Below are 26,464 nucleotides of genomic sequence, written 5' to 3'. Positions count from 1 at the left end.
AGAGGAAGCTTGCAAAAATGGAAGGAATACAAGAAACTAAGGAGATGACCAGCAAGCATCGACGCGCACGCATGGCTCACGCGTACGCGCACGTGTAGAATTGGAGTCTGCACGAATGATGCGCACGTGTAGACGACGCGTACGTGTGACAAGGAAAATCGTTGAATGATGCGCACCCGTGACTGACACGTACGCGTGACCTGCGCGATCTGCAGAATTAACAGAAAATGCTGAGGGCAATTTCGGTCCGCATTTTCACCCAGTTTTCGGCCCAGAAACACAGAATAAAGCCAGGGAACATGCAGAGACTCAAACACACAATTGAGACAATCTCATTAGGATAGTTTTTAGGTTTTCTTTACATTCATAGTTTATTAATTAATTGCTTTTGCTTTTGGATATTGAAGAGTCATTACCTTCGTTGAAGATACTATTCTAGTTTGTTTCTTTACTTGCTCTTTTATTTATTCCATATTCTTAATTCTTGTTTTGAATGGTAATTGGATTATTTTCATGCATTGTTGATGCAAAGGATTTGATGAGCGGATAATTTATACGCTTTTTGACATTGTTTTTAGTATGTTTTTAGTAGGATCTAGTTACTTTTAGGGATGTTTTCATTAGTTTTTATGTTAAATTCACATTTCTGGACTTTACTATGAGTTTGTGTGTTTTTCTGTGATTTCAGGTATTTTCTGGCTGAAATTGAGGGACTTGAGCAGAAATCAGATTCAGAGGTTGAAGAAGGACTGCTGATGCTGTTGGATTCTGACCTCCCTGCACTCAAAGTGAATTGTCTAGACCTACAGAACTCGAAATGGCGCGCTTCCAATTGCGTTAGAAAGTAGACATCCAGGGCTTTCCAGCAATATATAATAGTCCATAGTTTGGCCAAGAATAGATGACGTAAACTGGCATTCAACGCCAGCTTTCTACCCAAATCTGGCGTCTAGCGCCAGAAAAGGAGCCAAAACCAGAGTTGAACGCCCAAACTGGCACAAAAACTGGCGTTCAACTCCAAGAAGGACCTCTACATGTACAACACTCAAGCCCAGCCCAAGCACACACCAAGTGGGCCCCGGAAGTGGATTTATGCATCAATTACTTACTCATGTAAACCCTAGTGACTAGTTTATTATAAATAGGACCTTTTACTATTGTATTAGGCATCTTTGATCAGTTGTATGCTATCTTAGATCACATTTGAGGGCTGGCCACACGGCCATGCCTGGACCTTCACTTATGTATTTTCATACGGTAGAGTTTCTACACTCCATGGATTAAGGTGTGGAGCTCTGCTGTTCCTCAAAGATTAATGCAAAGTACTTCTGTTTTCTATTCAATTCATCTTATTTCGCTTCTAAGATATCCATTCGCACCCAAGAACGTGATGAAGGTGATGATTATGTGTGACCGGAATCTTCGTGGCGTAAGCTAGAATAATGGCGGCATTCAAGAGAATCCGGAAAGTCTAAACCTTGTCTGTGGTATTCCGAGTAGGATTCAATGATTGAATGACTGTGACGAGCTTCAAACTCGCGATTGTTGGGCGTTAGTGACATACGCAAAAGGAGGGTGAATCCTATTCCAGCATGATCAGGAACCGACAGATGATTAGCCGTGCTGTGACAGAGCATGTGAGCATATTTTTCACTGAGAGGAGGGGATATAGCCACTGACAACGGTGATGCCCTTGCATAAAGTCAGCCATGGGAAGGAGTAAGACTGATTGGATGAAGATAGCAGGAAAGCAGAGGTTCAGAGGAACGAAAAGCATCTCCATTCGCTTATCTGAAATTCCTACCAATGATTTACATAAGTACCTCTATCTTTATTCTATTATTTATTATTCGAAAACACCATTATCAATTTATATTTGCCTAACTGAGATTTGCAAGGTGACCATAGCTTGCTTCATACCAACAATCTCCGTGGGATTCGACCCTTACTCACGTAAGGTATTACTTGGACGACCCAGTGCACTTGCTGGTTAGTTGTATCGAAGTTGTGAACCATGGTATTGGCACCATGTTCTTGGCGCCATTGCCAGGGGAAGAAAGAGCCATGAATTTTACATAATTAAAGTGTAATCACGATTACGCGTACCAAGTTGCTCACGTTGCCAGGGATTGTTCGAGCCTGGACATCACAATTTCGTGCAACAAGTTTTTGGCGCCGTTGCCGGGGATTGTTTGAGTTTGGACAACTAACGGTTCATCTTGTTGCTCAGATTAGGTAATTTTCTTTTTGTTTTCTCTTCAAAATTTTTCAAAAAAATATTTCAAAAAATTTTTCTTTTGTTTTCGAAAAAAAAAATAATAAAAATGTTTTCAAAAATTTTATTCAAAATTTTTAAGAATGAATTCTAGTGTTTCATGAAGTATGTTAAAGCCTGGGTGGCTGTAAAGCTATGTCTAATTCCTTTGGGAATGAGTATGTCAGGTGTGTCATGTCTGAATTACATGCTGAAGTTGGCTGGCCATTGGCCATGTCTAGTGTTTTGGACCGGAGCTTTCATTGAAAGCTTGGCTGGCTAGTGAGCCATGTCTAATTCCTGGACTGAAGCTTTAGACTAAGAATGCAAGATTCCTGGAATTCATATTAAGAATTTTGGAATCCTTATTTTTCTTTTTCATATAATTTTCGAAAAAATCCAAAAAAAAAATTAGAAAATCATAAAAATCAAAAATATTTTTCTGTTTCTTGTTTGAGTCATGAGTCATGTTATAAGTTTGGTGTCAATTGCATGTGCATCTTGCATATTTTTCAAAAATTTCATGCATTCATAGTGTTCTTCATGATCTTCAAGTTGTTCTTGGTAAGTCTTCTTGTTTGATCTTGATGATTTTTTGTTTTGTGTCTTTTCATGTTTATCATATGCATTCTTGAATTCTTAGTGTCTAAGCATTAAAGAATTCTAAGTTTGGTGTCTTGCATGTTTTCTTTACATTAAAAATTTTTCAAAATTGTGTCTATGATGTTCATCTTGACATTCATAGTGTTCTTGGTGTTCATCTTGACATTCATAGCATTCTTGCATGCATCACATGTTTTGATCTAAAAATTTCATGCATTGCATCATTTTAGTGTTTTTCTCTTGTATCATAAAAATTCAAAAATAAAAAAAAATATCTTTCCCTTTTTCTCTCATCAAATTCGAAAATTTGGGTTGACTTTTTCAAAAATTTTTAAAATCAAGTTGTTTCTTATGAGTCAAATCAAATTTTCAATTTGAAAATCTTATCTTTTTCAAAATCTTTTTCAAAAATCAAATCTTTTTCAAAATTCTTAGTTATTTTCGAAAATTCCAAAAATATTTTTCAAAAATCTTTTTCTTATTTTTATATCAAATTTTCGAAAATAACAATAACAATTAATGTTTTGATTCAAAAATTTGAAGTTTGTTACTTGCTTGTTAAGAAAGATTCAAACTTTAAGTTCTAGAAGCATATCTTGTGATTTCTTATGAATCAAGTCATTAATTGAGATTTTAAAAATCAAATCTTTTTCAAAAAACTAATTTCTATCATATCATTTCTAAAATATCTTCTCATCTTATCTTTTTCAAAAATATCTTTTCTAACCTCCTAACTTCTTATCTTTTCAAAATTTGTTTCAAACTAACTAACTAACTTTTTGTTTGTTTCTTAACTTTTTCAAAACTACCTAACTAACTTTCTCTCTCTAATTTTCGAAAATATCTTCCCTCTTTTTCAAAAAATTTCTTTTTAATTAACTAATTATTCTTATTTTTATTTTTGATTTTAAAAATTTTCGAAAAAATACTAACATTTTTCAAAAACCATTTTCGAAAATCACTAACTCTTTTTCAAAAATATTTTCGAAAATTCTCCCTCTCCCATCCTATTCTATTTATTTATTCATCTACTAACATCTCATCTCACATCTCTGCCATCCTCACAGTTGTGTTTCTTTCTTTACATCACACTCTTTGTCTCCCTCTTTTCTTTCACTCACAAAGGGATCCCTATACTGTGGTATAAAGGATCCATATTATTATTATTATTTTTTTCTGTGCCCTCTTCTTTGTCATATGAGCAGGAGCAAGGACAAGAACATTCTTGTGGAAGCAGATCCAGAACCTGAAAGGACTCTGAAAAGGAAACTAAGAGAAGCTAAAATACAACAATCCAGAGATAACCTTTCAGAAATTTTCGAACAGGAAGAGGAGATGGCAGCCAAAAATAATAATAATGTAAGGAAGATGCTTGGTGACTTTACTGCACCTAATTCCAATCTACATGGAAGAAGCATCTCCATTCCTGCCATTGGAGCAAACAACTTTGAGCTGAAACCTCAATTAGTTTCTCTGATGCAGCAGAACTGCAAGTTTCATGGACTTCCATCTGAAGATCCTTTTCAGTTCTTAACTGAATTCTTGCAGATATGTGATACTGTTAAGACTAATGGAGTAGATCCTGAAGTCTACAGGATCATGCTTTTCCCTTTTGCTGTAAGAGACAGAGCTAGATTATGGTTGGATTCTCAACCCAAAGACAGCCTGAACTCTTGGGATAAGCTGGTCACGGCTTTCTTAGCCAAGTACTTTCCTCTTCAAAAGCTGAGCAAGCTTAGAGCTGATGTTCAAACTTTCAGACAGAAAGAAGGTGAATCCCTCTATGAAGCTTGGGAAAGATACAAACAGTTGACCAAAAAGTGTCCTTCTGACATGCTTTCAGAATGGACCATCCTGGATATATTCTATGATGGTTTATCTGAGCTATCAAAGATGTCACTGGACACTTCTGCAGGTGGATCCATTCACTTAAAGAAAACGCCTGCAGAAGCTCAAGAACTCATTGACATGGTTGCTAATAACCAGTTCATGTACACTTCTGAAAGGAATCCTGTGAGTAATGGGACGCCTATGAAGAAGGGAGTTCTTGAAGTTGATACTCTGAATGCCATATTGGCTCAGAATAAAATATTGACTCAGCAAGTCAATATGATCTCTCAGAGTCTGCATGGAATGCAAGCTGCATCCAACAGTACTCAAGAGGCTTCTTATGCAGAAGAAGCTTATGATCCTGAGAACCCTGCAATAGCAGAGGTAAATTACTTAGGTGAACCTTATGGAAACACCTATAACTCATCATGGAGAAATCACCCCAATTTCTCATGGAAGGATCAAAAGCCTCAACAAGGCTTTAATAATGGTGGAAGAAACAGATTTAACAATAATAAACCTTTTCCATCATCCACTCAGCAACAGATAGAGAACTCTGAACAAAATGCTTCTAATTTAACAAACTTAGTCTCTGATCTGTCCAAGGCCACTGTGAGTTTCATGAATGAAACAAGGTCTTCCATTAGAAATTTGGAAGCACAAGTGGGCCAGCTGAGTAAAAGGATCACTGAAATCCCTCCCAGTACTCTCCCAAGCAATACAGAAGAGAATCCAAAAGGAGAGTGCAAGGCCATTGACATAAGCAAAATGGCCGAACCCAATGAGGGAGAGGAGGACGTGAATCCCAAGAAGGAAGACCTCCTGGGACGTCCAGTGACCAATAAGGAGCTTCCCTCTGAGGAACCAAAGGAATCTGAGACTCATCTAGAGACCATAGAGATTCCATTAAACCTCCTTATACCCTTCATGAGCTCTAATGAGTATTCCTCTTCTGAAGAGAATGAGGATGTTACTGAAGAGCAAACTGCCAAGTTTTTGGGTGCAATCATGAAGCTGAATGCCAAATTATTTGGCATTGATACTTGGGAAGTTGAACCTCCCTTGTTCATCAATGAAATAAGTGATCTGGATCAACTTACATTGCCTCAGAAGAGATAGGATCCTGGAAAGTTCATAATACCCTGTACCATAGGCACCATGATCTTTAAGGCTCTGTGTGACCTTGGTTCAGGAATAAACCTCATGCCCCTCTCTGTAATAGAGAAACTGGGAATCTATGGGGTGCAAGCTGCCAAAATCTCATTAGAGATGGCAGACAGTTCAAGAAAACAGGCTTATGGACAAGTAGAGGACATGTTAGTAAAGGTTGAAGGCCTTTACATCCCTGCTGATTTCATAGTCCTGGATACCGGAAAGGAAGAGGATGAATCCATCATCCTAGGAAGACCTTTCCTGGCCACAGCAAGAGCTGTGATTGATGTTGACAGAGGTGAAAAAGTCCTTCAATGGAATGAGGACTCCCTTGTGTTTAAAACTCAAGGATCTCCCTCTGCAACCATGGAGAGGAAGCAGAAAAAGCTTCTCTCAAAGCAGAGTCAACCCAAGCCCCCACAGTCAAACTCTAAGTTTGGTGTTGGGAGGCCACAACCAAACTCTAAGTTTGGTGTTGAACTCCCATATCCAAACTCTAAGTTTGGTGTTGGAGAGTTTCAACAAAGCTCTGCACATCTGTGAGGCTCCATGAGAGCCCACTGTCAAGCTATTGACATTAAAGAAGCGCTTGTTGGGAGGCAACCCAATTTTTATTTATCTAACTATATTTTTCTTAGTTATATGTCTTTGTAGGTTCATGATCATGTGAAGTCACAAAAGAAATATAAAAATTGAAAACGGAATCAAAAATAGCAAAAGAAAAATCACACCCTGGAGGAGCATCTGTCTGGCGTTCAGCGCCAGAACAGAGCATGGTGCTGGCGCTGAACGCCCAAAATGGGCAGCTTCTGGGCGCTGAACGCCAGAACAGGCATGGTTCTGGCGTTCAACGCCAGAAATGGCACACAAATGGGCGTTGAATGCCCAAAATGGCCACCAACCTAGCGCTGAACGCCCAGAGTTGTGTGCAAAAGCATTTTTACATGCCTAATGGGTGCAGGGATGTAAATCCTTGAACACCTCAGGATCTGTGGACCCCACAGGATCCACTCAGGATCTGTGGACCCCACAGGATCCCCACCTACCTCCATTCACTTCTTCTCACCACTTTCTTTCACACAACCCCATAAACACCCTTCCCTATATAAAGCCCTCCATTCTTCATCAAATTCACACAACACACCCCTCTACACTCCTCTTGGCCGAAACCACATCTCCTTCTCCCTCTCCATATTTCTTCTTCTTCTTCTTCTATTCTTTTGTTTATTGCTCGAGGGTGAGCAATATTCTAAGTTTGGTGTGGTAAAAGCATAAGCTTTTTGTTTTTCCATTACCATTGATGGCACCTAAGACCGGAGAATCCTCTAGAAAGGGGAAAGGGAAGACAAAAGCTTCCACATCCGAGTCATGGGAGATGGAAAGGTTCATCTCCAAAGCCCATCAAGACCACTTCTATGATGTTGTGGCCAAGAAGAAGGTGATCCCCGAGGTCCCTTTCAAACTCAAAAGAAATGAGTATCCGAAGATCCGACATGAAATTCAAAGAAGAGGTTGGGAAGTTCTAACAAATCCCATCCAACAAGTCGGCATCCTAATGGTTCAAGAGTTCTATGCCAATGCATGGATCACCAAGAACCATGATCAAAGTAAGAACCCGGATCCAAAGAACTATGTTACAATGGTTCGGAGGAAATACTTGGATTTTAGTCCGGAAAATGTGAGGTTGGCGTTCAACTTGCCAAAAATGGAAGAGAATGCACGCCCCTACACAAGGAGAGTCAACTTTGATCAAAGGTTGGACCAAGTCCTTATGGACATATGTGTAGAAGGAGCTCAATGGAAGATTGACTCCAAAGGCAAGCTGGTTCAACTAAGAAGATTGGACCTCAAGCCTGAAGCTAGAGGATGGTTGGAGTTCATTCAATGCTCAATCATTCCCACTAGCAATCGGTCTGAAGTTACTATAGACCAGGCCATCATGATCCATAGCATCATGATTGGAGAAGAGGTGGAAGTTCATGAGATTATACCTCAAGAACTCTACAAGGTGGCTGACAAGTCCTCCACCATGGCAAGGTTAGCCTTTCCTCACCTCATTTGCCACCTCTGCAATTCGGCTAGGATTGACATAGAGGGAGATATCCTCATTAAAGAGGACAAGCCCATCACTAAGAAGAAGATGGAGCAAGCAAGAGAGCCCATTCATGGAGCTCAAGAGGCGTGTGAAGATCATCACCATGAGATCCTGGAGATGCCTCAAATGCACTTTCCTCCACAAAACTATTGGGAGCAAATCAACACCTCCCTAGGAGAATTGAGTTCCAATATGGGACAACTAAGGGTGAAACATCAAGAGCACTCCATCATGCTTCATGAAATAAGAGAAGATCAAAAAGCAATGAGGGAGGAGCAACAAAGACAAGGAAGAGACATAGAAGAGCTCAAGGACATCATTGGTTCCTCAAGAAGGAAACGCCACCATCACTAAGGTGGATTCATTCCTTGTTCTTATTTCTTCTGTTTTTCGTTTTCTATGTTATGTGCTTATCTATGTTTGTGTCTTCATTACATGATCATTAGTAGTAGTAACTATGTCTTAAAGTTATGAATGTCCTATGAATCTATCACCTCTCTTAAATAAAAACTGCTTTAATTCAAAAGAACAAGAAGTACATGAGTTTCGGATTTATCCTTGAACTTAGTTTAATTATATTGATGTGGTGACAATGCTTCTTGTTTTCTGAATGTATGCTTGAACAGTGCATATGTCTTTTGAAGTTGTTGTTTAAGAATGTTAAATATGTTAGCTCTTGAAAGAATGATGACTAGGAGACATGTTATTTGATAATCTGAAAAATCATAAAAATGATTCTTGAAGAAAGAAAAAGCAGCAAAGAACAAAGCTTGCAGAAAAAAAAAAGAAAAAAAAACTAGGCGAAAAAAAAATTAGAAAGAAAAAGAAAAAGCAAGCAGAAAAAGCCAAAAGCTCTTAAAACCAAGAGGCAAGAGCAAAAAAGCCAATAACCCTTAAAACCAAAAGGCAAGGGAAATAAAAAGGATCCCAAGGCTTTGAGCATCAGTGGATAGGAGGGCCTAAAGGAATAAAATCCTGGTCTAAGCGGCTAAACCAAGCTGTCCCTAACCATGTGCTTGTGGCGTGTAGGTGTCAAGTGAAAACTTGAGACTGAACGGTTAAAGTCAAGGTCCAAAGCAAAAAAAGAGTGTGCTTAAGAACCCTGGACACCTCTAATTGGGGACTTTAGTCACAATCTGAAAAGGTTCACCCAATTATGTGTCTGTGGCATTTATGTATCCGGTGGTAATACTGGAAAACAAAGTGCTTAGGGCCACGGCCAAGACTCATAAAGAAGCTGTGTTCAAGAATCATCATACTGAACTAGGAGAGTCAATAACACTATTCGAAATCTGAAGTTCCTATAGATGCCAATCATTCTAAACTTCAATGGATAAAGTGAGATGCCAAAACTATTCAAGAGGCAAAAAGCTATAAGTCCTGCTCATATGATTGAAGCTATGTTTCATTGATAGTTTGGAATTTATAGTATATTCTCTTCTTTTTATCCTATTTGATTTTCAGTTGCTTGGGGACAAGCAACAATTTAAGTTTGGTGTTGTGATGAGCGGATAATTTATACGCTTTTTGACATTGTTTTTAGTATGTTTTTAGTAGGATCTAGTTACTTTTAGGGATGTTTTCATTAGTTTTTATGTTAAATTCACATTTCTGGACTTTACTATGAGTTTGTGTGTTTTTCTGTGATTTCAGGTATTTTCTGGCTGAAATTGAGGGACTTGAGCAAAAATCAGATTCAGAGGTTGAAGAAGGACTGCTGATGCTGTTGGATTCTGACCTCCCTGCACTCAAAGTGAATTTTCGGGAGCTACAGAACTCGAAATGGCACGCTTCCAATTGCGTTGGAAAGTAGACATCCAGGGCTTTCCAGCAATATATAATAGTCCATATTTGGCCAAGAATAGATGACGTAAACTGGCGTTCAACGCCAGCTTTCTACCCAAATCTGGCGTCCAGCGCCAGAAAAGGAGCCAAAACCAGAGTTGAACGCCCAAACTGGCACAAAAACTGGCGTTCAACTCCAAGAAGGACCTCTACACGTGCAACACTCAAGCCCAGCCCAAGCACACACCAAGTGGGCCCCGGAAGTGGATTTATGCATCAATTACTTACTCATGTAAACCCTAGTGACTAGTTTATTATAAATAGGACCTTTTACTATTGTATTAGGCATCTTTGATCAGTTGTATGCTATCTTAGATCACATTTGAGGGCTGGCCACACGGCCATGCCTGGACCTTCACTTATGTATTTTCATACGGTAGAGTTTCTACACTCCATGGATTAAGGTGTGGAGCTCTGCTGTTCCTCAAAGATTAATGCAAAGTACTTCTGTTTTCTATTCAATTCATCTTATTTCGCTTCTAAGATATCCATTCGCACCCAAGAACGTGATGAAGGTGATGATCATGTGTGACGCTCATCACCATTCTCCCCTATGAACACGTGCCTGACAAACACTTCCGTTCTACATGAAATAAGCTAGAATGAATATCTCTTAGATCTCTTAACCGGAATCTTCGTGGCGTAAGCTAGAATGATGGCGGCATTCAAGAGAATCCGGAAAGTCTAAACCTTGTCTGTGGTATTCCGAGTAGGATTCAATGATTGAATGACTATGACGAGCTTCAAACTCGCGATTGTTGGGCGTTAGTGACAGACGCAAAAGGAGGGTGAATCCTATTCCAGCATGATCGAGAACCGACAGATGATTAGCCGTGCTGTGATAGAGCATGTGAGAATATTTTTCACTGAGAGGAGGGGATGTAGCCACTGACAAAGGTGATGCCCTTGCATAAAGCCAGCCATGGGAAGGAGTAAGACTGATTGGATGAAGATAGCAGGAAAGCAGAGGTTCAGAGGAACGAAAAGCATCTCCATTCGCTTATCTGAAATTCCTACCAATGATTTACATAAGTACCTCTATCTTTATTCTATTATTTATTATTCGAAAACACCATTATCAATTTATATTTGCCTAACTGAGATTTGCAAGGTGACCATAGCTTGCTTCATACCAACAATCTCCGTGGGATTCGACCCTTACTCACGTAAGGTATTACTTGGACGACCCAGTGCACTTGCTAGTTAGTTGTATCGAAGTTGTGAAACATGGTATTGGCACCATGTTCTTGGCGCCATTGCCAGGGGAAGAAAGAGCCATGAATTTTACATAATTAAAGTGTAATCACGATTACGCGTACCAAGTTGCTCACGTTGCCAGGGATTGTTCGAGCCTGGACATCACAATTTCGTGCACCAGGATTACTTTTATTTTTAATTAATTTTGAATTTCTATTTTATCATGTCTTCTTCTTATATTTTTATGAGCGCTATATTCATGTCAATGGAGTAGATTCCATACTTGACATGGGGGTTGATTAAAAGGAGATACTTGAGTTGGAAGGCTTAAGTGCCGATTAAACTGGAAGTTGTTGGCTAGTTTTGTATTTACTAACGCTAGACCTTCCCAAGGGAGAGGACTAGGATTTACGAATAAGAGTTAGCTCAATCACTTGACTTTCTTTTATTTAGTAAGGGTTAACTAAGTGAAAACAACAACCTTTTTGATACTACACTTAAGAGATCCCAACAAGGATAGAACTTCCAATTAATCATTCCCCCAGTCAAGGCTTTTTATCTAGAATATTAATAATCATTCTTAGTTTTTATTGCTTTAATTTATAATTATTTAATTGCTCATTATTCAACTCTCAAACTTTCTTGGAAACTCCTAATTAATAAATTAGCATCCTTCCTTGCAACTCGTTGGGAGACGACCTGGGACTCATACTCCTAGTATTTTTATTCTAAATTTTTGTGATACCTTACTAAATTGGTGAGGTAGATTTTAGCTGGTTAAGGGCTATACTCGCAATACTGTTCTTACATTACAATCTCTTAATTGACCTAACTTCCATCACACACTAGTTTCTGGCGCCGTTGCCGTGAAGTTGCAATTGTGTGCTAAATTATTAATTAGTGTACATATTTTTATTTTTTATTTGCATATTTTATTTTTATTTTATTACCATGAGCTATATGTTTCTTTCATTGAATGATGCGTTCACTACCTGATCCGAGCTTAGCCGCATTTGATCCTGAAATTGAAAGAACTATTTCACGTATTAGGCGAGCTCGATGTCGGTTAGCCTCTGAGGGTGGTGAAGTGATTGTTATCGATTCACTAGTCTCATATGAGGGCGAATCTGAACCGCCATCTGAGAGCGAAAGAAGCTCCTTCACTACTGATTCAGTTAATTCACGTGTAGATAGAATGGCAGCACCTAGGAGGATTACTCTCCAGGAAGCTGGAGCCCCAGATTTTACAATGCAGCCGTATCAAGTGCACCATCCAACTCTGGCTGCAGATTTTGAACTGAAGACTGCACTAATCAACTTGATGCCCAAGTTTCATGGGTTGCCTGCTCAGGAGCCCATCAAGCACCTCAGGAATTTTCAAACAGCCTGTTCTACTGTTAGACGTCAGAGTGCGAATGAAACTTCTATTTTGTTAACTGCCTTCCTGTTTTCTCTTGAGGGAAAGGCGAGGGAGTGGTACTACTCCCAACCTGAAGTGACTGTTACTAACTGGGATACGCTCAGGAGATAATTTCTGAAAAAATACTTTCCAACTGAAGATATGGATAGATTGAGAAAATAGATCTTACGCATTGTTCAAGGTGAATTAGAAACTCTCTATGAGTACTGGGAGCATTTTAAGAACCTTATGGATGCATGCCCCCATCACATGATTGATAGGCTAGTATTGATCAGCTATTTCACTCAAGGTATGAAGCATCGGGATAAAACTACACTAGATGGTGCTAGTAATGGTTCTCTGAAGAAGTACAAGACCGCAGATGAAGCATGGCAACTAATCAGCGACTTAGCTGAGTCCACCAGGAATCACAGGCACAGGAATAGCCACTCAAAAGCCATTGCAGAAGTTTCCTCTAGCACTGAGACTTCTGCTCTTACACAGAGTATATGTAAAATGACTAACCTACTAAAGCAATTACAGTTGAATCAACAACAAGCTCAGCCTTTCCCACCACAGCAAAGCCAACAGTTAGTTCCTCAAAGAGTATGCGGCATATGTGCAGATTATAGTCATTATACTGATGAATGCCCGTAGCTCCAACAAGAAGAAAATACTGTGGCAATTACTCATAACTTCTATGACCGTCCAGATCAAGGATACAATCAACAAGGCGGCAACTGCAACCAAGGATAGCAGGATAACTCCAACCAAGGTTGGAGGGATAATTCCAACCATGGCTAGAGGGACAACTATAACAGAGGAGGCAGAGACAACCAAAGAAACCAGAGGTGGAATAACAACAACAGACAACAGAATCAGAACCAACCTTACAGAGCTCCTCACCTAAGGCAATCACAAAGACCCCAGCACAACCAACAACAGGTCCCTTAGATCACTTATCCCACTTCCTCATCAAATGACGAGATGCTTCATTCTCTTGCACAAGGACAACAAGACATGCAGACTACACTGAACTCTACTCTAAATGGTCTGAATGCCACTTTACAAGCTCTTGCCGCCCGGATAGATTCATTACCTACTTCCACTATCCAACCTTTAAGCTCCAGTGGAATTCCTTCTCAATGCTATTACTTTGAGGTCTGGAACCACACTGTAGGAGAGGAATAAAGAGGAGCCAAGCACACAAATACACGCCCCAGCTGAAGATATGATAGAAGTGGAAGATGCTGAAGAGGAAGAGGAAGTACAAGACAAGGTTGAAGAAGAAGTAGCTCAGCAAGGGAATGAACTACCAAAGGATGCAGAAGCTGCAAGTGGCTCCATTCCTATCCCATTTCCACACCTTGCAAGGAAGTCCAGAAAGCAGATTGAACTTGATCCCAAAATGGTAGAAATTTTCAAAAAGGTTGAGGTAACTGTTCCCCTTTTTGATGTTATTCAGCAAGTACCTAAATATGCAAAATTTATGAAAGATTTATGCATTCATAAAGAGAAAATTAATGAATTAGAAACTATCCCTTTAGGTAGTTCTATATCTGCTTTAATGGGAGGTATACCTGAAAAATGTAGTGATCCAGGTCCATGCATGGTTAATTGTACCATTGGAGGTGTAATATTTTTTGATTGCATGTGTGACTTAGGAGTGTGTGTTAGTAGAATGCCATTGTCTATATATGATACTCTAAGACTCCCTCCCTTAAAAAGGTTGGCAGCTTGTTTTGTGTTAGCAGATAAAAGCATTATTACAGTAGTTGGAATTGCTGAAGATGTATTAGTGAGCATTAAGGGGCTCACATTTCCCATTGACTTCTATATCCAGGAAATTCCACCTAATGACTCAGGAAGACCATCATCAATCTTGCTTGGAAGACCATTCCTGTAAACCTCGAAGTTCAAGCTGGATGCATTCTCAGGAACTTACTCCTTTGAGATAGATGGCAGAACAGTAAGTTTCAGTTTAAATGAAGCTATGAAACACCCTCCGAAAGATCATTCTATCTTCTAGTATGACATCATTGATTAAACTATGGCTGAAGTTCACCAAGAAGAAGTAGAAGAGAAGCACATGGAGCAAGGTCCAAGTGTGGGGACACCATTTGAACATAATGAAGACACTTTACCATTACCACTTGCCCTGGATGATCCAGAGCCCAGCCAAGAGCAGAAATTGGAATTGAAACCCCTTCCTCCACACCTCAAGTATGCTTACCTTGAGGATAATCAGAAGTTTCTAGTTATCATTGCAAAGGAACTCACTTCTCAATAAGAGGAACAACTGCTTAGTATGCTGAGAAAACATAAGAAAGCAATTGGATGGAGCTTGGCGGATATAGTAGGCATTAGTCCTCAAGTTTGTGAGCACAAAATATATTTAGAAGAGGAATCAAAACCTGTCCGTCAACCCCAAAGAAGATTAAATCCCACCATCTTAGAAGTTATCAAGAAAGAAGTGACCAGGCTACTTGAAGCAAATATCATTTACCCCATCTCAGACAGTGAATGGGTTAGTCCAGTATAAGTGGTGCCCAAGAAGTCTGGAGTCATGATGAACCGAATATTCTTATGCCAGTTAGAATTTAGCAATGAATCCAATCGTGAGTATAGTCTAACCAACATGCAAATATCGCATCAAATAATTCTAAAATCTATGACCGAGAGTATTGATCCCGGGTCGTTCTCCCTAGGAATTGCTTTAGAATGCACATCTTTGATTAGGAGATCTTTTGTGGTTTTGAGAGTTGGCGCAAGAATTTAAGCTAGTAAAAGCAAACAACAATTACTTGAGATAAAGGCCTTGGCTAAGGGTAAGTATTGGAAGTTCCATCATTATAGTCTCCTTCAATTATGATAAGAATTGATTATTGCTTCACTTAGTTAACCCCCTAACAATAGAGGAAAGTCAAGCGAGAGTAACTAACTTGAGTCACAAGTCCTAGTCTCACCCTAGGAAAGTCTAGCTTTAGTGCACTCCAAGTCAATTAGCAATTCTCAATTCATAATCTACAATTGATATCCACTATTCAAGTGTCTCCAATGACTCAACCCCTAAGCCAAGTAAGAGAAATCTACTCCATAGCTAGAGTTGTCATTATCACAAACAATTGGTAGGCAATTATAGAAGACATGATGTAATTGGGAGAAGAAGATTGAATTAAAGCTATCTAATCCAAACAATCATCAATAATAGAGCATTTGAATGAAATTCCACAATTCATCAATCCAAATTCAAAGTAACAAAGTCAAACACATCTACATCTAAGAGATTGAATCAAAAGAACATCAATTAAGAGTAGAAAAAGAGTAGATCTACACTTGTATCAAAACAAAAAGTCAATTAGCAATAGATCTCACCAAGAGTTTAAAGGAAACTTGCAATAGAGGAAGTGAGAACCTAGAGACAAGTTGGAGTTTCTCTCTTTAAAAACAAAATGTAACTAACTCTCTAAAAATATCTAGAATTATGACTAATTCTCCTAACACTCTTAATCCTTGGTCTTCTTAAGCTTTCCCTCCAAAATTCTACTCCAAAATAGGGCCTGGGACTCCTTGAAATCACTGGTCACGTATTTTGATTAAAAAATCACGTGCGTCCATCGACGCGTCCCTGGGGTCTTTTTGCGATCTGCGCGCAGGCGTATGGTGCACGCGAGCGTCATAGGGAATATGGCCCAGCCATATAAGCGCGCCGACTCCTCACTCATGTGCAAACTTCAAATATTTAATTTATTCCATGCTCCTTCCATTCATGCATGCTTCCTTCACTCCTCTTAGCCATTTTTGCCCTGTAACTTTTGAAATCACTTAACAAACAGATCAAGGCATCGAATGGTAATAGAGGAGGATTACAATATATCAATTTTGATGCAAAAGAAGCATATTTTCACCTTTGAGGCAAAATGGGGAAAGAAACACAAAATCATGCAATTTTATATGAATAAGTGTGGAAGATCATTGACAAAGCCCCTTAAATCTATGCATGATAAACCCTAAAAATAGGGTTTATCAACCTCTCCACACTTAAAGTATAGCATGTCCTCATGCTAAAGAAAAGCAAAAGATCGAAGGATCACAAGAGAGTGGGACTCATGGAATGCAATCTACCTACATGAATGCAACTAGGGTGTATGCTACTACCTACTTGGTCAAGAGCAATTCGATCTTCCTAGAATTCATATATATATACAAATAGGGCAAGATGATGAGCAATGTATGAACTCTACCAATTCTAGTATCAAAGTCAAATATGCATAGCTTGCATGAAGAACGCTCGCGAGAGCCGGGAACAAGAAATTGAGCTTGAAACCCCTCACCGGAAGTATTTGCACTTTATTCGCTCGATGTATAGGGTTGATCACTCAATCCTTCCATACTTTATGCTCCTCCAAAAATTGTTCTTCCTCTAACAATCAACAATTGTTCTATGCATGCTTACATATATATATATATATATATATATATATTTCTTCCTTTTCTTTTCTTGTCTTTTCTCTTTCTCTTTATCCTATACACATATGTGTGTGTATGTATATATATATTTTTTTTCTTCAACTTTATGCAAGAGTGTCAATGCATAAGGTCTATATATTTAATCAACACATGAGTATGTATCCACTTCCCAATATTTTCAACAAAAATAACATGCTCTTATCTCAACCAATGCTTCCCCTCCCCCCCCCCCCCGGTTTTCCCATACTTGAACGGCACATACGCACTAGCCTAAGCTATTCAAGGATTCAAATAGGGACATTCATGGCTTTTCACCTTTGGCTTGTGATATGCTAAAATTAAGAATAAGCGGATTAAACGTAGGCTCAAAATTGGTTACAATGGTTGTTATAAGGTAAGTTCATTTGGGTAAGAAGCTAAGTGAATTGAGGGCCTCAATCAAGCACATGCATTCATACATATAACATTGGACATATAGAGTCAAACAAATTAAAGATCACAATCATAGAGAGAGAACAATGCACACAAGAAGGAAAATAAATGGTTATAAGATGTAACCATGCAATTAGGCTCAAAACACACTTGCTTGTGTTCTTCACTCAAAATCCATGTTCCAAATTACATTCTTCGAACAAGTTTAGCATAAAAAAATTTTTTTTTTCAAAATTGGTAGGGTCGCCCTAAAATTCTAGTTTTCTAGGAGAGAAGTCATTACTCTAACCAAGTGGATTTATTAAGAGATACTAACATGCAAATGGGGTAAAAGGGGTGAAAAAATTAATTATGCAATCTTTCCTAATTAACAAAAGAGATTCAAAGAATTTATTCGGGTGTTACCTATGAAGACTGGTCGGCCGACCGACCTCCCGACACTTAGAAGTTGGCACGGTTCTCCGTGCCCTGAGTGAGACGCGGTGGTTGAGCGGCTTCTGAGTGTCCATCCTCTTCTTCATTATCGCTTTCCTCATTATCGGTGCTGGTGGACGTGGAAATTTCCGGTTCTTCCATAGGTGGTGCTAGGCAACTTAGAAGCTTTTTGACAAAAGCATATCGGCATTGGTTACGCTGCTCATAATGGTCAAGCTTCTTGTGGAGTTCCTCTATGCGTTGCATGGATGACTTTGGTGGTGCGGATGAGGTGGAGTGGATGTTCATGGGGACGGTTAAGTTTGGCTCTTTGGTGTCCGCCGGAGGGTAGAGATATCTTCCGTTCGAAACAACATCGCCATCCACCGAGATCATGGCCCTTCTATCCTTAGTATCCCGGGGAACACCGGCTGTGACGACTAAGTCGGTCACTAGGACGGGAAACGGTAGGTTCCCCTTAGCGTGGATGCGGCCCATAGATTGGTGGATGAGACGGGGAATATGCACCGGTCTCTCTGTGAGGAGACACTAAACCAACAAGGTTAACTCGGCAGTGATAGATGAGCCAGGGGTGCTAGGGAGCACATCGTGGGCTAGAATTTGGGCCCATGCCTGAGCCTCTCTAATGAGAAAATGTACGGTGATGCCCTTGGGCCGGGGTCTCATCCTTTCGCGAATCCAGAATGATTCAGGTATAGCAATGACCATGAGGATGGCATCCCAATCAAACGCATATTGGCACCGTGCCGACAAAATCTCTTGGTAAGCATCAATCCCTTCCACTAACGGTCCGGTCTTAAGCACATTTTGAATGGCCTCCTTCGTGACGGAAACTTTCCTTCGGCGCACAAATACCGATGTAAGGGAAGAGGAGTGGTAGTTAGTGTAAAATTCAACCATCCAAGACAAGTTTGCTTCCCGAGGTTTCCTCAATAGGAACTCCCATTGCCGCCGTTCGATGCGGGGCATGATGAGTGGTATGACATGAGCCGGAGGGGCTAGAAGAGGCTCTGTATGATAGTTCCTTGGTTTAATCAAGGGGTAGACAAGTTCGCAATAGCGGTTGGGGAACTTGTTCGGATCCCTCGACAGATTGTCCTTTTCCGAAACATCAATGTTAGCAACGCTCCTTGTCTTAGTGAGGAGGGGCTTAGCGCTAGGTGCTTGTTGTGCTTTAATAACGGACCATGAGGGTGCCTTCTTGGGTGCCTTTCCGTTGTCTCTTTTGATCACCATCCTATGAAAAGAGGGAAAGATGGTGAAATTAAGCCCAAAGAAGCACTTAAGAAATAATAAGCATGCTAATAACAAAGCCGAAGGGGATAAGTGACTTAGATACATGACAGCTACAACATGTAACTAAGACAATAATGAAGGTCATGGTTAAGCACAAGCATGTGATGTATGGGTGGTATATGCATGAAAACAAGAAGCATGAGAAGCACACACTCTTAACAACAATAACAAGAAGTGAGAAATAGGGAATGAGCATATAGAAATGAAGCAAGAAATGTAGTAAGCTTAATGCACATACGAACAGGCAAGTGAATGAGAAAGAACACAAAAATAGAAGAGCTAAATCAAATGGAACACCAAAAAGTCATGTGGGCCTTCCATCAAACACTTGGTGTGCATCCCTTGTTATGACAAAAATGGGAGAAGGGTGACAATGTAACATCCCATAAAGCATCATCAACCATCATAGCATACCACATATTGTAAAAGAAAGCAAGTAAATCAAACTAACTCATCAATGCAAGGGTAATCTCCACTTGTAACACCCGTAAGAAAATAGAAAAGAAAATAGAAATCAAGGAAAATCAACAAACAAAACAAGAAAATTCAACAAACAAAGAAAACATGAATGAAACTAACTAAGAGGAAGAGTAGGGGAATATAGCTAAGGAAAGGTGAAAGGAAGAGAAAAGAAAACTAAACAAGAATAATAATGAGAAGTACCTTGAGAGGAAGGAAAGAATTGGGGTATGGAAGTGAGAGAAAAGGTAGTGAAGAGAGTTGAGAGAGAAGAGGAGAAAGAGAGGTGTGGGGCCGCCGGAGGTGATGGTTGCCACCGGTGGTGGTGGAGAAGAGATGGTAGAAATGGTAGAAGGGGGGTAGAAGTGAAGAAGAAGGGTGATGGTAAGAAGAGAGAAATGAGATTGAAGGGGAAGGGCGCACTCTAAAGCAATTGATTCGCGGAGCCGACGCGCGCGCACCAAGCACGCGTGCGCGTGCATGGGCGGAAATCAGTAAGAGCGCGGACACGCATGGTGCGTGCAAGCATGAATGGGTGAAATACGGGTGTGCGCGCGAGCGCCAGGTACACAGGCGCGTGCATATGAGTTATGCCCTCAGCACAGGTTGGGCACAACTTTGGCTTAACTCTCGGGAAAGTACCAGGAGATGAATTTTAATAATCGACGCGGACGCCCACGGTGCATTGACGCGTCGATTGGCATGATGGTCGAAGTGCGCGTGCGCGCCCGGTGCGCGTACGCGTGAGTTGAGTTAGGCCAGTGGCATAAGATTGGCCTAACTTGGGCACAAGTCTCAGGAAAAATGGCCCAGAATGGCAAAACGCAATGATGGCGGGGACGCGGCTAGTGCGCGTGCGCGCGCTTTTGCAAAAACGGCCATGGATGCGTACACGCATAGTGTGCGCACGCGTGACTGTGTTTGTGCCCAGGGCCCAGAAGTGGCCTAGAATTTGCAAAACTCTCTGGAAAATGGCCCAAGAGCTGCGAAGGCTGATGGACGCGTCCGCGCATAGTGCGCGCACGCGTGCCTTTTTTTTTTCAAAACATGAAGGATGCCTACTTATCATGTAATTAATGGCCAAGTAAGCCAAAGAGGCCAAAAACAATTAAAACTCAATGCATAACCTAAAGAAGGGGTGTTTTTCCACCAAACAATCGGTTCATTCATTGAAAAATCAATGCAAGTCTTTATGAACAAGTTGTCTAAGGTAGGCACAATCAACTCTAATCAAGCAAAACTATAGCTAAGCAATCTCAAAATAATTCAAAATTCAAAAACTATATACAAAAGGGAGAAAGGATAGATCTCACCATGGTGGGGTGTCTTCCACTTAGCACTTTTGTTTAATGTCCTTAAGTTGGACTTCCACTAGCTCATTACTCTTTGCCAAGAGGTGCATTTTCCAAAAGGAATACCTCAATCTCCTTGTTGCTCTTCATTTGCTCACTATAGTACAACTTGAGACGGTGCCCATTGACCTGGAAGATATCCGCACTTGAGGGATGGCACAAATGGTAAACACCATAGGGTTCCGCTTTCACTACTTGTTACATGCCTTCCCATTTTAACCTTAGTTTTTCGGACAACAATCTCAATCTAGAATTGTAAAGAAGGACTAGATCACTGGCTTTAAATGCTTTACCTCTGATGTTCCTATCATGCATGACTTTCATTTTCTCCTTGTAAAGTATAGAGTTCTCATAAGCTTCAATCCTCAAACATTCCAATTCCGCTAGTTGTAGCTTCCTCTCAATTCCGGCTCCACCCAAACTTGGATTACACTCCTTGATGGCCCAATATGCCTTGTGCTCTATCTCCACTGGTAAATGGCAAGCCTTGCCATATACCAACCGAAAGAGACTCATGCCAATTGGTGTTTTGTATGCCGTTTGGTAGGCCCATAATGCATCGGTGAGCTTGGCACTCCAATTTTTCCTATTGAGTTTCACAATCCTTTCCAAGATGCGTTTATTCTCCTAATTTGAAACCTCGGCTTGGCCGTTTGTTTGTGGGTGGTAGGCCGTGGCTACTTTGTGCATGATGCCATATTTTCTCATTAGCCCTTCCATTCTTTTGTTACAAAAATGTGAACCTTGGTCGCTCACGATTGCTCGTGGCGACCCAAATCTACAAATGATGTTGTTTCTCACAAAAGAAAGGACCACATTAGCATTGTCCGTCCGGGTGGGTATCGCTTCCACCCATTTGGACACATAATCAATGGCAAGTAGAATGTAGAGAAAGCCATTAGAATTTAGAAATGGTCCCATGAAGTCAATTCCCCACACATCAAAAATCTCACAAAATAGCATGGTTTGTTGGGGAATTTCATCCTTCTTGGAGATGTTACCAAATCTAATGCATTAAGAACAAGATTTACAAAAATAAGAAGAGTCCTTGAAAAGAGTTGGCCACCAAAATTCACAATCTAGGATTTTCCTTGCCGTTCTTTGAGGTCCAAAATGGCCTCCTCCTTTGGAGGAGTGGCAAGCTTCCAAGATTGAGTGGAATTCGGTTTGTGGAATACACCTCTGAATTACTTGATCCGCTCCACATCTCCAAAGGTATGGGTCATCCCACACATAGTATTTGGATTCACTTTTTAGCTTATCCCTTTGATGTTTGGAGAAATTAGGAAGAAAAGAGCGAGATACTAAGTAATTGGCGATTGGTGCATACCAAGGAATGGTTTCCGAGATTGCATGCAAGCCCTCAAAGGGAAAAGAATCATTGATAGGAGTGGTATCGCCTCTTGTGTGTTCAAGGCGACTTAAGTGGTCCGCCACTAGGTTTTGCGTACCACTCCTATCCTTAATTTCCAAGTCAAGTTCTTGCAACAATAAAACCCATCTAATCAATCTCGGTTTGGATTCATTCTTAGCCAACAAATACTTTAACGCCGCATGATCCAAATACACTACCACCTTTGAACCAAGTAGATATGTTCGGAACTTGTCCAAGGCAAATACAATGGCCAAAAGTTCTTTTTCGGTGGTAGTGTAGTTAGGTTGGGCTCCATCTAGTGTTTTTGATGCATAGGCTATGACATATGGATTCTTACCCTCGCATTGTGCTAACACGGCTCCCACGGCAAAATTTGAAGCATCACACATTATTTCAAATGAACGACTCCAATCCAGCCCTCGCACAATGGGAGCTTGGGTCAATGCTACCTTGAGCTTGTCAAAAGCCTCCATGCATTCCTTGCTTAAATCAAACTCAACATCCTTTTGTAACAACCTTGAGAGAGGCATTGCTACCTTGCTAAAATCCTTTATGAATCTCCGATAAAATCCTGCATGTCCAAGGAAATAGCGGACCTCCCTCTCGGAAGAGGGGTAAGGCAAACTAGATATGACATTAATCTTTGCCGAATCTACAGAAATACCATCTCTGGAAATAATATGTCCTAAAACAATGCCTTGCTTGACCATGAAATGACACTTCTCGAAATTCAAGACAAGGTTGGTTTTAGTACATCTTTCCAAAACTTTTCAAGATTATCCAAGCAATGATCAAAAGAATCACCATATACCGTGAAGTCATCCATGAATACCTCCATTCATTGCTCTAGAAAATCTGCAAAGATGCTCATCATGCACCTTTGGAAAGTTGCCAGTGCATTGCATAAGCCGAATGGCATACGCTTGTAGGCATAAGTTCCAAAAAGGCAAGTAAATGTTGTTTTTTCTTGGTCCTCTAGAGCAATGTGTATTTGGAAGTATCCCGAATATCCATCTAAAAAGCAATAATGGGATTTAACGGATAATCAATCGAGCATTTGATCGATAAATGGAAGTGGAAAATGATCTTTTCTAGTGGCCGAGTTCAACCTTCGGTAGTCTATGCATACTCGCCAATAGTTTTGCACCCGTGTTGCTATGAGCTCTACGCTTTCATTCTTGATTGTGGTTACCCCGGACTTCTTAGGCACAACTTGAACGGGACTTACCCATTCACTATCCGAAATAGGGTAGATGATGTCCGCCTCGAGTAACCGTGTCACCTCTTTCTTGACAACCTCCAAAATGGTCGGATTCGAGCGCCTTTGAGGTTGTCTCACGGGTCCTGCTTCTTCTTCCCAAAAGATCCGATACTCGCACACTTGGGGAGTTATCCCCACTAGATCTGCCAAACTCCACCCTATTGCCCTTTTGTTCTTCCTCAAAATGCATAGCAACTTTTCTTCTTGTTGAGGATTTAGTTCCCTTGCTATGATCATCTGGAACTTGTGGGCTTCATCAAGGTATGAGTACTTTAGGTGGGGTGGCAGTGGCTTCAATTCTTGCTTTTGCTCTTGGCTTGTCACTTGAACTTCTTCACTTGGATCTTCACTATTTTCTTCAATCATATGTTTTTCTTCTAGCTTTGCATAATGCACTTCGACAACAATGTTGTCAATTAGATCACACCGAAATATGGAATGGTTCTCTGGTGGGTGCCTCATTGCTTCTTCTAGGCTAAAACTTACAACTCTCCCATCTATCTCGAATGATTAGGTTCCCGAATAGGCATCCAACTTGAATCTAGAGGTCCTCAAAAATGGCCTCCAAAGTAGGATAGATGATGCCCTCTCGGATTCACTTGGTGGCATCTCAATGATATGGAAATCAATTGGAAATATCAAATCCTTTATGTCGACCAACACATACTCCGCAATACTCGGCACGGTTATTATGCTCTTGTCCGCCAAGACAAACCTAGCCGCCGACCGCTTCAACGGTGGGAGCTTCAATAGATGATAAACAGAAAGAGGCATAATGCTAACGCATGCACCAAGGTCGCACATACAATCAATGAATTGGACTCCGTCAATGACACAAGAGACTAAACAAGGACTCGGATCAACACACTTTTCCGGAATGGATCCCATCAAAGTCGAAATGGAACTCCCCAATGGAATGGTTTCCAACTCATGAATTCTATCTTTGTTCATACACAAGTTCTTAAGAAATTTCGCATAGTTAGGCACTTGATGTATAGCATCAAAGAGGGGGATAGTTACTTCCACTTTCTTGAACATCTTTACCATTGTTGGGTCAAGTTCCACACGCTTCTTAGCCTTTCTTACCAATGTAGAAAATGGGATTGGTTGAGCCACTTCCTCCAAGATTTGCTCCTTTCTAGGGACTTCATTCCTTGGTAGAGGGTCTTCATCTTCAACTATTACATGTGACTCCTCCTCCTCTTCAATTTCTTCTATCTCAACTCTATCTTCCTCTTGAGTGACTTTCATTGGACTAGGTGCCTTTGAATCCCTTTCCTGCAATTGAGTTCCGGACCTCAAGGTTACGGCATTGATGCCACCCTTGGGGTTGGGTAGAGGTTGAGAGGGTATGGCACTAGAGGTTGAGGCTTAAGGAGTGAAAGTAGAAGGTGGTTCTATGCGAGTAATGAGATCTTGGAGGGTGGAAGTGAGACCATTAAGACTTGAGTTGAGTGTATTTTGGAGTTCTTTTTGTCCTTGGAGTATGGACCAGAGTGTGTCATCCTGATTTGAAGATGTGGAAGGATAGGTGATTTGTGGTGCTTGGGGTTGGTTGGGTGGAAGTGGTTGTCTCTGAGGTGGTATGTAGGTTTGATAGTTCCTTCCTTGATTTGGTTGTTGGTTAGGAGGGTTTTGTGAATAGCGATTTTGTGGAGTGTTGTTATTCCACCTTTGGTTGCCTCCATTGTCCCTTCTTCTTTGTTGATAATTGTCCCGCCAACTTTGGTTGGAGTTATCCCTCTATCCTTGATTAGAGTTGTTGCTCCCTTGGTTATAGTTGCCTCCTTATTGGGGGTACCCTTGGTTATAATTGCTCCCTTGGTTATGGTATCCTTGATTAGCACGTTCATAGTAGGAGCGATCATAAAAGTTATGGGTAGCCGCTAGAGTGTTATCTTCTTGGAGACTTGGACATTCATCCGTGTAGTGGGAGTAGCATGAGCAAATGCCACACACTTTTTGTGGGACCAATTGTTGGCATTGTTGGTTTTGAGGAGAGGATGAGTATTGTTGAGGTGGAGGTTGTTGTTGATTCACTTGGAGTTGCTTTAAGAGACTTGTCATCTCACACAAGGTCTTAGTAAGGGTAGTGGTCTCACCACTATAAGAAACTTTATTTACGGCCTTTGGGCGGTTAACTCTCTGTCTAGCATGTTGAGTGGACTCGGCCAAGTCAGTAATGAGTTGCCATGCCTCCTTTACTGTCCTATACTTTGACAAAGAATCGTTGCTTGAAGCATCCAACAAATTCTTATCTTGCTCCCTCATGCCTTAGCATGCATAGCTAAACAAGACTTGAGTGTCAATTATGTGGTTGGGACATGAATCAAAGAGTTTGCAAAACCGTTCCCAATATTCATATAAAGTTTCCATCTCGCCTTGTACAATACATGAGATCTCCTTCCTTAGCTTGTCTGTCATTTCTACGGGCATGAATTTATCAAGGAATTCTCTTTTAAGCAAGTTCCAATCGGACACAACCTCACTAGGTAAGGTATAGAACCACTCATTGGCTCTTCCCTCAAGAGAGAAAGGAAAAGCAAACAACCATATAGCCACTTCATCGGATCCTTCCCACCTAGTAGTCGAGTATACACCATGAAAGTCCTTGAGGTGTCTAATTGGATCTTGTGCGGGAAGTCCATGGAACTTTGGTAAGAGATTGATGAGAGCAGTCTTGAGTTCAAAGTTTGCACTCAAGTTGGGATGAAGCACATGTAGAGGTTGGAGAACAAAATCCGGTGCACCTGCTTCCTTGAGAGTAACTCTCCTTGGAGCGGCCATGTTGTCAAAACCTAGATCAAAAGAAGAACTATTAGTAGTATCAACGGAAGAGTAATTAGTGCCTTCGTTGGATGACGATGATATGGTCGGTGAATTGGTAAAAACCTTTTCACCTTCCTCAAAGGCTAACCGCCTCCGAACTTGCCTAATATAAAGCAAAGTTCTTTCAATTTCTGAATCAAATGGTGCTAAGCTCGGATTTGGTACTAAACGCGTCATACA

The 26,464-nt window shown here is 40.6% G+C and overlaps 1 protein-coding gene and 1 non-coding gene across 2 annotated transcripts; both read right to left on the bottom strand.

The window, feature by feature from the left end:
• Positions 1–4,588: 4,588 nt before the first annotated feature.
• LOC148553407 (small nucleolar RNA R71) lies at positions 4,589–4,696 on the bottom strand. Its single transcript, XR_015892909.1, has one exon. It is a non-coding gene; the product is annotated as a small nucleolar RNA R71 (small nucleolar RNA).
• A 16,321-nt stretch (positions 4,697–21,017) lies between these two features.
• On the bottom strand, positions 21,018–24,706 carry LOC148553406 (uncharacterized). The gene is made up of 4 exons (XM_088494819.1): positions 24,055–24,706; positions 23,469–23,952; positions 22,363–22,863; positions 21,018–21,405 (listed from the first exon to the last, which is right to left on the bottom strand). Exons 1-4 carry the CDS (start codon positions 24,704–24,706, stop codon positions 21,018–21,020), a joined length of 2,025 nt encoding a protein of 674 aa, XP_088350945.1.
• Positions 24,707–26,464: the final 1,758 nt, after the last annotated feature.

Source organism: Arachis ipaensis, chromosome B7 (assembly GCF_059453495.1).
Source record: "Arachis ipaensis isolate K30076 ecotype BB chromosome B7, ASM5945349v1, whole genome shotgun sequence".
Classification (NCBI taxonomy): Eukaryota; Viridiplantae; Streptophyta; class Magnoliopsida; order Fabales; family Fabaceae; genus Arachis; species Arachis ipaensis.
The sequence above is the reverse complement of the archived record's forward strand: the minus strand, read 5'-3'. Positions and strand labels throughout refer to the sequence as shown.